Consider the following 11,130-nt stretch of genomic DNA (forward strand, 5'->3'; position numbering starts at 1 on the left):
TGTCCACTGATGTAGTCACTCCATCATAGAAGGCCACTAGGTTGGTCAGGCAGGACTTGCCCTTGGTGAAGCCATGCTGGCTGTCTTGAATCACCTCCTTGTCCTCCATGTGCCTTAGCATAGCTTCCAGGAGGATCTGTTCCATGATCTTCCCAGGCACAGAGGTGAGACTAACTGGCCAGAAAATGACAATTCTATTCATAAAAGCTTAACAGGTTTAAGATTTATTTTTGGCCCAATGAAAAGAGAAAGCCAAGCTGAAATTTTGTCAAAATCTATTTTCAGAATGAAAAAGCTTGTATTTTCAATTCATTGGTCTCACCTTGGCTAAAAATGGCATGAAAACCTTGCACTTGAGTTGTAATTTCTGGCTCAATAAGATACATTTTCATCAAAATATGTTATTTCGCAATAGAATACAGAGTTTGACAAAACTTCAAGAACTTTCCTACTCTCTCTTCCTGCCTTAAATTATTTGACCAGCTCAGGCATTACAGCTCCTCAGTTGTATCAGTAAGGCCACGCTGAGCTGGCTACAAGCTTCAGAGATCTTCTATTTAAGCCAGGATGCAAATCTGTTAGCTGTAATCATAAGTCTTACAGGATTCCCCCTTCAATTCTTTGGGCTAGAGTAATGTTGTCTTTAGGGGAATCATCTTGATGTACGTTTCTCTTGATCTTTTTCAGGTGTTTCGCCTTTGGATCTACCATCAAAGAAGAAGAAAAAAGCAGTTTCTAGCCCATCCTCAGCTGATACAACCATGGATTTACTCAAGGCTATCACCTCACCTTTGGCCACAAGCTCAAAGTCTTCAAAGAAGACCTCTGAAAAATCATCTTATTCTTCCTCTGGCCATTCCGAAAGCAAAAAGGAGCACCACAAGAAGAAGCTGAGTGGAAGCAGTGGGGAGCACTCAGTAGACGATGGCAGCTTCCACAAATCTAAAAAAATGAAACCTCTCTACGTGAACACAGAGACACTTACTCTTCGTGAACCTGATGGCTTGAAGATGAAGCTCATCCTTTCACCGAAAGAGAAAAGTAGTGCAGCAGATGATGATTCTTTCTCCTACTCTTCAGCACCAGCAGCTGCAAAGAAATCTTCAAAGAAATCAGCTCGAGATGAGCAAGGCTCATTCCTGCTGGGTCATGAACTGCAGAGCTTCCTGAAGTCATCCCGGAAGAAGCACAAACCACCTCCGGACCCACATCCACCTTCTGAGAGTTTTGGTGCTGACACATCCCTTTTTTCAGAGGGCCATGGCAGCGAGTATGAGATTTCGGGTATGGAGGCACCACCAGAATCTGGTTCCTCTTCTGGTGGGGAGTTGGAGGCTGGAGAGTTAGTGATAGATGACTCCTACCGGGAAATCAAGAAGAAGAAGAAGTCAAAAAAAAGTAAGAAAAAAAAAGACAAGGAGAAACACAGAGAGAAGAAGCACTCTAAGTCTAAAAAGAGTTCGGGGCATGCTCCTGTGGCAGTAGCAGAAGTAACAGTGTCACCACCACCTCCTCCTAGTACCCCCTATGTTCTTCCTCCACCTCCTCCTGCTGTTTTTCACTCAGATGGTCAAGGTGAGAAGAGGAGGAAAAAGGAAGACAAGGAGAAGGACAAAGCTGAGAAATGGGAAAAGGAAAAGGAGAGAGAAAAGGAAAAGGAGAGAGAAAAGGAAAAGGAGAGAGAAAAGGAAAAGGAAAGAGAAAAGGAAAGGGAGAGAGAGAAAGAGAAAGAAAGAAAGAGAAAAGGAAAGAAAGAGAAAAGGAAAAAGAAAGAGAAAAAGAAAAGGAAAGAGAAAAAGAAAAGGAAAGAGAAAGAGAAAAAGTAAGGAAAAATTGGAGTGAAAATAGAAATTGGGTGATGGGCAATGGTGAATTAGGCACTCCATTACAAAGGCATGTTAAATTGAAACAGAAGGATAACTAATACCAGGATCGATGGTTTCGCTGAAGCATGTTTGGAAAAATGTGTCAGTCACTGATTTCTGTTTGTAGCAAAAGGAATATATATCATTCTGGTTTTGTGGCACAGGCAGTTTCTAGCTGATAGAGGTTCTTTGAAAAGGTTATACTTAATTTGCTTGGTACAGGTTATGTACCAAGCACAACTGCATCATTTTCTAAGGTAACCGGTTCTAGCTATTGCCAGGCAGACTTTTGGACTAGTGATCTAGTCCATCATCACAGTTCCTGTAAAAAGGAATCGAGCTCTAACCTGAAAAGTGAAGATATTTACCCATTTACTCCTCTATTCAAATGAAATTCTAATTCTTATAGACTACCACATTCCCAGTTTTGTCTTATACTCATAAATTCAGTTTTCCATGGTTAGTGTATAAAAATATGAGTAGGAGAAATGGTAGCTAGCATATGAGTGAGTTTGCAGGTGATATAACTGTAGCTGTGTAAGTATATAAATGGGGAAAAGCCATTTCTGTATGTTCAGATAGACAAGAGTTGCTTTGTGTCAGGAAATGGGCAGACATAGCCTAAATTTGTTCAGCCATTATTCTGTTCTGTTTGGTAAGTTTTCTCTGATCATAGCTCAGCAACAACTTCTGCCTCTGCTGTCAATGTACTTACACTGTCTATTTTCCTGCCAATTTGAAGTGTTTTGTAAGGATGCAAGGCATGGAACAAAACATGATGAGGACTGAATTGTTTTGACAGATCTATGATAGGTATTGTGAATAGTATGACAGATACATTTCTTTTATTATTTTAAGTTTTAAAACCAAGATATATTAACAGAGTTGTATGTTGATCCTGGATTTAGAATAGCAGGTTTTTGTAACTTATGAATGAAATGCATTGACAGAGTCATTGCAAGATAAGCCTTGCACTAAGACTGGTTCTGGCTGGTTCCTGTGCTTTCATAAACACTAAATTCAGCCTAGAACATGTAAAACACTGCTTTTTTAGGTTCCTCGTCTAAGCACCACATCTTTCTTTAAGTCTTGAATAAATGCCAAATACTTACTAAATTTGAGTAGGTCTCATAATTAAAAATCTTTGTTTCCTTTTCTTCTTCTGACTAGCCAAAGAAGAAAAACATGTCTGCCTATCAAGTTCTTTCTTTAAGTCTTGAATAAATGCCACATTCTTATTAAATTTGAGTAGGTCTCATTATAATTAAAAATCTTTGTTTCCTTTTCTTCTTCTGACTAGCCAAAGAAGAAAAACATGTCTGCCTATCAAGTGTTCTGTAAGGAATATCGTACAACTATTGTGTCTGAGCACCCTGGAATAGGTGAGAGAATAATCTAGCCTTGCCTTCTCTTGATTATATGCTGGTCAGATTAATTAGCAGAACATACCACCTCTGTTTCGTACCAACCTCTTAATTTTGACAGAATGCAAAGAATCTGCCAATTTTCTTTGGATAAGAGATGGCAAAGGGGACAGGAGTGGATCTCATTATTTGATTTCATTGCATTTTATCCAAGCTGTGAATCTGGATAAAGAAATTGCTAGCTCGCTCTTTCTTTACTTAAAGAGTTATATTCATTGTGTCGCTTTCCTCTATATAGACGTGTGACACTATATTCATGGTATCAGCTTCTTTTTTAATTTTAAACAGTAAGGGGAATGCACACTGGCAATCATTTTCAGGGCAGTGTGGAGAGTTCCAGTTGTGGAATGGGTTGCTTCCTAGATGTGTATGCAGGGGCCAGTAAATTTCCTATGTTCTCTCCATGATTTTATGATTTCATTTGTTTTAAACATTTGTTTTAAACATTTTTCTTCTTTCCTTCTGCCAGATTTTGGAGAATTAAGTAAGAAACTGGCAGAAGTGTGGAAGCAGCTACCTGAGAAGGATAAACTGGTGAGTGTGTGTGAGATGTTGTTGTAAAATGATTTCTGTAAACTAGGTGCTTAGGTCAGAAGATGCTGGCAGCATTGCCACCATACCTTGAAAAATGCTACCTATGTCCCCAAAGTATGTAAAGATGGAAAGTATGGAAACCTTGCCCTTGTGATCATAAAAGCATCCATTTTCTTCTTACGGTATTGCTTCACCAGTTAGCTACATAACATCATTCTGCCTCCAGGTCCTGGCATCAGGTAACAGAATTACCTAATGTTATGAATCTCTCTTTTCATACCATGGTAACTGCAGATCTGGAAACAGAAAGCTCAGTATCTCCAACACAAGCAGAATAAAGCGGAGGCCACCACTGTGAAGAGAAAGGCATCATCTTCAGATGGTGCACCAAAAATAAAAGGTAATTGTTGCACTTTATTTGCTCTGGTCTTCTTTCTTGGACAGGGAAGATAGTGTTGCCTGTGGAATAAGGAACAAGGGTCCTTTCCTGCTTCACACGCCTACCTGCTTTCTCACAAGTCTTGACATTTAACTCATCATATTACTCAAAAACAAACATTCTGTGAGAGTGAGAATGACGTCAGCATTTTTTTAAAAGATTTCCTTGTCTAATTTCTAGAATGGGACTGTCTTTAGCAGCTTAGGGGTTGAAATGTAAAATACAAAGAGGCAGCAGGGAAGTTCCAGTGGGATTAGTTTGCTGCTAGAGGAAAAAGGGTTGTTCTTGGCTTGGCATCTCTGTTTATCAAATCTCCCAAACCAAATCTCCCAAATTGCATTCAGCTGAGGCAGATGCTTTGTACACGTAAAAGGAAAGTTTTGACTCCAAAGACCACAGGACCGGGTCCACAGAACTATTTAAGCATCTCATGCCTTTGAGATTTGAACTTTACTAAGTAAATAGGCTTGTAAGTAAAAGAATGAAATAAGAGAATATGGAATTTTAATTTGTGTGTTTCCAGCTTCTCCAACAGGAGTGATTTCCCCTCATAAGAAATCTACCACCACCACCGTGGTGGTGTCTTCCTCACCAGCCAAAGTCCCTGAGACAGATCCTATTGATGTAGCTGCACACTTACAGCTGCTGGGTGAATCTCTGAGCCTCATTGGACACAGACTGCAGGAAACAGAGGTGAGTGTAACCAGCGATGTCACGGTGATGTCATGTAATCTACACACAGGATTGGGGGGGATTGTTATCTTATTTTACTTAAAAGCTTAGCCAATGCTTTTCTGTAAGGAAGAGGAATTAGAGATGGTGCGTCGTGTTTCTTTGATGCATTGCTGTTTGTTTTCAGTGAAATAAAAAGCCTTGTTTCTCAGTAAACAGTAGGCATCAAAGAAAGACAGGTCCTTTGCAGCTCTAGGTCCTTGAAGGCAATTCTTAGTTCAACAAACTCTTCAGTATTCTCTTACTACATGTTCACCTTGGATCTGGTACTTCCTTGCTATCTTTGCCAATCTCCGGTCCAGTTTCTGTTACTGTCTCAAGCCTGCTTAGAAAACCATCAGAGAAGGCCTTTACGAAGATGTTTTTTGCATGTCCTGTTGTTTTCTGGCAGTATCGTACTGCCAGTGCTTTGGATAGGAGCTACTATTGTTTCAACTTACCTGGTAACGTAGAAGATGTCGTATTTTAGAATCATAGAATCATAGAATCATTTAGGTTGGAAAGGACCTTTAAGGTCATCAAGTCCAACCGTTAACCTAACACTGCCAAGTCCACCACTAAACCATGTCCCTAAGCGCCACATCTACTATTTAAACCATTTTAATGGTTTCCTTCTGTTAGATGGTAGTGATTCTATGCATGCACACACACAGGCACTTTCAGAACTCAGCCCAGCCTGTAAGGGGAACACGTATTTGGCTCAAATAATCTCATTGAATTTTATGGCTAATGTGATCAACTCATCCCACTATGCTTGCTTGTTTTATAAGCAGTAAAATAAATGTTCTTGCGTTTTGTTTCTGGTGTGACTGATTGAGGTCATTCTTCAGAGGAACAACCGGAGTAAAATCTTCCCCTTTATAGAAAGGCACACAAACAAATTCCCCTTCCTGAAAGTATATCAATGACTAAAGCATTTGTTAGACTTAGCATTTCTTTAGACTTCAATAATAAAAAACCTATTGTCTTTAGGACTCATGTAGTTAACAAAATAGATGGTACGAAATGGCAAAGAAATTACATTACAAAAAATTGTGGAATTAAGTGTTTTATGCAACTGACAACTGTCTGACCTTTTCTGCTGTTCCCTACTTTTTTCCTACACCAGTATGTTGCCTACTGAATTCTTAAATTTTCTAAGCCAGCAGTCTCTCTGTGAAGCGCGTGGCATAGTTTTGTCTCTGTGTAAATAATGAAAGTAGACTGGAGGAGCTCTAGAGTGAAGATACTGTATCTGCATGAGGATCAATACAGTTGTGAAAGAACCATAATTTCCACTACTCATCCCTATCCGTTTTTTTCTTTCCTTACTTCCAGGGAATGGTGGCTGTTTCAGGAAGTTTGTCAGTACTTCTGGATTCAATCATCTGTGCTTTGGGCCCGTTAGCATGTCTGACCACGCAACTACCTGAGTTGAATGGCTGCCCTAAGCACGTTTTGGTGAGTTCCTTGTGGATATTTCCATTCTAGCACTGTTAATTTCAGTAGAGTCCAGCTAGAGTTTTTTGATGAATCAGTCTTATGATGTGATTATAATTCCAGGGCAATAAGAAAATTGTCTTGGTCATACACTTTTATAGAGGAATATTTCTTGAAATTCTTTAAGATGTTACTGTTGTACAGTATTGTGCAACATTTTTTCTCCCAGTGGCAACTGAACTAATAATTGTAGCATTGATTGCAGTGTGTGTAGATCCTGTTTCAGTGACTGAATCGATCTGTCTGAATCAAATAAAATCGCCTATACGCATACCAGTATTTTTGAAAGTTCTAATTTTCCATAAAAATGAAAACCACATTCTAGCTGCTCTGTATCACACAATCTGTTTTTCCTTTAGTGGCATAAAAAATAACTTGTGATCTCAGGATTCCTAAAGTGATTGAGTAGGGCCTTTTACATGTGGCTGTAACCTTCTCCAAGGAAAGAAAAATAGTCTGTGTTTTAAGGAACTGCATAACTACAGGTTCTTTTCCACTTAAAACTACACTTAATATTGAGCCCTGTTTTAGCAACAGCTTGTGGCATATATGTAGTGTGATGTGGACATAGATTAAGATGGCAGCAGCATAAAAGGAATCAGGAGTCATGCCTCCAACAGGAGACACGAATAAAGCAGAGAAGGAGAGGAGCAGAAATGAAAAATAAATACATAGTCTGAAAAAGTTAAAGAGATTAAAAATAAATCTGGCAGAGAGAACAACAAAAATGGGTTATGAATTGGCATGTTATAATAGGGCAGCCCGAACATTGATTCATTTTGAGAAAGGGCTATGAACAACAACAACAAAGTTGACAGCTTAGGCTGTGAGCTCCCACAAACTGGCTGTCTGCACAAAAGCTGAGTCAGTGGGGTGTTCCCATCCTAAGCCATGGAAAAACATCCTATGCTTTTTTTCCTTCTTGCTTGCCAAGTGCATTCAGAGCGATGACACCACATGACTAATGTTGTGTATATTGGCAACTTGATCAACTTATTGTTACAAGGAGCAATGGAGCTTTAGGTGGATTAAGGCACTTACCCTTCACTTCTGAAAACTGGCATTCGGACTTGATAATAAATAAATTATTCTGATTTTTACCATCAGATACATAACGACAGCAGTGTTTTAAGACATGGATAAAATTGTCAGTGGTTGTGTTGCATGTAGAACGCAATTTATCTTTTCAGTCAGTAGGTGGCATTGTTAAATTCTAGAATCACAACTGGTGCAGCTCCAGCTCCCAGCAATTAAAACATGGTATTCCTAAGGCCTTCTTCAGCCATCCAGCCACAGGCTTGAGCTTACTGAAATACTGCATCTGAATAACATACAGATAATACACTGCTGGGTCTTGTTTTCTGATGTGCACAAGAAGGACTCTTACTCTCAGAATTCTATTACAATTTGCAAGGAAAACTGGAGGGCACTTCTTTTTCCCATCTGACACTCTATTAGTGGGTCTGTTTGAGGGTTTTTCTCTTTACTTTTACACTACAGAATTTCATAAAGGACTTGTGAATGTAAAGTCAAGTAATTTTTTTTTATATGCTACAACTTTGATCACTTTGCACAAGTCCTTCATCACCAGTCTTTCCAGTGATTGATGTGATATGGTCAATCTGGCTTGTTTCAAATTCAGAGATAGAGTATGGGGTTCGTAAGGAGGAGGTCGCTTGAGGAAAGCCTCAAGCATTTTCATTGTTTCCAGGTGCTTGCAAACACTGAGGCTACCTTTATGCTTAGTTAACTTACATTTCCAAAAATATGAAAATAAGCCTAGCAGTGGTGGTGATGACTAGGCAGATTTGGTTGTCTCATCATATGGTAACTTGTAAGACAAGTGAACATGCTTAGTACCCTCATCTGTGTCATTTTTTAAGGATTTTGAGTCATTACCCGACACTAAAAAATACTGAATTTCTTTTCCCAGTCAAACACACTAGACAACATCGCCTACATCATGCCTGGACTTTGATGGGAAAGGATCCTGGGATGTACTCAACCTCTGCATAACTGACTTGTGTACATAGGCACTACGCCAGCACTCCCGAAGGGCTCCGTGTGTAGGGTTTTAAAGTTTTATATCTGTATAGTATATACATAGGATTGTAACTATTTGACTTCTATTTTATGAAAAGTTGTGAAGTTAAGCTGAGAAAACCCTTTTGTGCTGGTGGGTGAAATGTCCTCCAATCTGAAAGTATTTTGTATGAAGATTCAGGAAGCTTTTGAGATACTCGCCTTAAATTCAGATCCTTTACTGGGGGAAGCAGCCAGAGAATGGACTTCTCGATATAAAGAAAAAAATGTCACCACGAGAGGGGTCATTGAAACAGGTGGCCCAGAGAGGTTGTTGACTCTCCATCCTTGATGATATTCAAAAACTGAATGAGCAGCCTGCTCTACTTGGACTTTCTTTAAGCAGGGGGATGGACCAGATGACCTCCTGATATCTCTTCCAACCTAAAGTATTCTGATATTCTGTGGGCCGGCAGAGATGATAATATATTTCAGACCAAGGAATAGAACTGAACTCTTCACCAGCCCTATTTCTAACTGCTTTTCAGTTTAAAATCTACTGCTTGAGCGGAAAGCTGGGTAGCTGATCAAAGATACAGAGGTCTTTGCCTCTTGGTCACTTCTTACAACCCCTCCTCTTCAGTCAGTAATAACTGAAAGTTGTCGGCATCAGCTGGCTGGTCTGGTAGCTGGCATTTGAAGTAAAGTGGAAGATGACAACGAATTTAACCTTTTCTTGTGGACTTGCGCCCAAATCGTCATTAGCATGATATATCAACCAACTGCATTGGCTTGAGAGAATGAACCTCCTGCTGATTTTTCCAGGGCGTGGTCAGCCTGCTTTGATGGAGAGGAGGGTGGAAGCAGATGGGAAAAACTTGGGATTGATTCTGCCCATCTTGCACCTGTTTTGTGAACAGCTAGCTTTGGTTTCTGAGATCGCTGATCCCCCATCCCTTTCACCAGCAGTATTGAAAGAGCCACGGTGCTGCTGTGAGGCTGCGGCTAATGACCAGTTTGAAGCAGTTACGGCTGAGTAAGGCACATGTGGGTTGATTGGACCGATTCCCCTTCCTTCCAGCCACATACTTGGTGTTTGTTTTTCTGCTCCTTTAGAAGAGGAGCCGCAGGAGAGCACTTGATTCTCATATAGGCTTTTGTGTGTCTGTATGTATATGTATGTGGTGTTCATGTCGTATGTATTTAACTTTTACCAATATCTGTAACAGATTTTAATTTATCCTGTATATTTCTCTGTGTGTGTATGTATATACATAATTTAAAAGCAAAAACCCCTCCCTCCACCAACAGTGTGTGGAAAATAGGAACCAAGTTTGCCTCACCCCACTTCCTGCAGGAATCGGCTATGTGTGTAGTAGTAAGCGTTGGCATTGTATGGGGAAACACCAGGAAGATTAAGTGTCTGTAGAAACAGGCTATCTTGCGAAGGCAGGTGGAACATCTGAAATACAATTCGACTCTAGCCTTTCCAGCCTTATAACAGTTTTAAAATGACAGAAGAGCACTTTTCTACTTCCAGTCTGAAGCGTAGCTTCTGTTTTTCAGGGTAGTTGAAAGTGAGCTGTCCTTCATTGTGGCTGAGCCCCAAATCGTATTTAAATTAAATCCTCAGGTGTGCGGGAGGGTTTTTCTCCCCATTCCTCTTTAGTATGTATTCCCCAGCTGTGTCTGTACAAGGTAGTCTGTCTCTTACGGAGCTTTTCTCAGTCAGTCCGTGGAGGAGGCAGAAGGTTCTTGGACCACAGTGCAAGTTCTCAACCCGAGCCTCAGACCAGAGCATACATGTTTTAACGATACGTGACTAATCCCAGCGAGCCTGGAACTGGGAAGGGCCCAGGAGGGAGGCGGTCGGATCCTGCTTTGGATCCTGGCCCGTACTGAAGCATCTGCTGTTGGGAGCGGCACAAAATCACTGGCTCTTTCCAGCCCTTTACAACCGAGAGCATCGTGGTGAAGGGGTAGATCCGCTCTGTGAGGAGCGGAAGGGGATCAGCTTTAGCTTTGTCGTCTGTACAATGGAAAACTCTTGAGGAGTTGGAGAAACACACACAACCCTGGTGTATGGTTATTTTTATTTAAAATTTGTACACTTTGTATAATCTGTATCTTGCGGTATTTGGTACCAGAGGGAAAACTTTGGCAAGACTTAGCAGTTTTTATATTTTTGTTATTTCCTTGCTGTTTGATCCCGATTACATTACAATTGTACAAGGCAACTTTTTTGTACTGTACTTACAATATAATTTTTTTTAACATTTGGAGTACTGTCATTCATTTCTGGCACGCGCTGTCTCTCCTGCGGCTGCCGTTACTACTAGTACCTAGCGTTTCTCAGCAAAACACGTCCAATTCCGAGCTCTCGGAACCGAACTCCCGCCGTTTGCAGGCAGCCTGTACCGTTTCCGATAGCCCAGCTCACCCGAAAACGCCGCTCGAAGGCTGCTGGCCGCTTGGGGGCCTTTCTGAAGGCAGACGTACCACCCGGCACCGCGGGCACCGTCGCGGCATTTCCCCTGCCTGCTGCCTCGCTTCAGTTCAGGCCCGCGGCGTCGAGGCGAGAACAGCACCCGGGGCTCGGGGCGAGCGTTGCGCGGGACGTCAGGCGTGGCGGCGT

The 11,130-nt window shown here is 41.0% G+C and overlaps 1 protein-coding gene across 1 annotated transcript in view; it reads left to right on the forward strand.

Moving 5' to 3' along the window:
* Positions 1-10,882, forward strand: part of HMGXB4 (HMG-box containing 4) — a 14,869-nt gene extending 3,987 nt beyond the window's left edge. The window contains 8 exon segments of the mRNA XM_019474837.1: positions 688-1,736; positions 1,739-1,822; positions 3,166-3,247; positions 3,759-3,823; positions 4,118-4,223; positions 4,786-4,955; positions 6,312-6,434; positions 8,407-10,882. Coding sequence (XP_019330382.1) covers positions 688-1,736; positions 1,739-1,822; positions 3,166-3,247; positions 3,759-3,823; positions 4,118-4,223; positions 4,786-4,955; positions 6,312-6,434; positions 8,407-8,451 — 1,724 coding nt within the window. The 3' untranslated portion in view covers positions 8,452-10,882.
* The last annotated feature ends 248 nt before the right edge of the window (positions 10,883-11,130 follow it).

The sequence above is a fragment of the Aptenodytes forsteri genome, unplaced genomic scaffold (genome assembly GCF_000699145.1).
Source record: "Aptenodytes forsteri isolate BGI_AS27 unplaced genomic scaffold, ASM69914v1 Scaffold284, whole genome shotgun sequence".
Classification (NCBI taxonomy): domain Eukaryota; kingdom Metazoa; phylum Chordata; class Aves; order Sphenisciformes; family Spheniscidae; genus Aptenodytes; species Aptenodytes forsteri.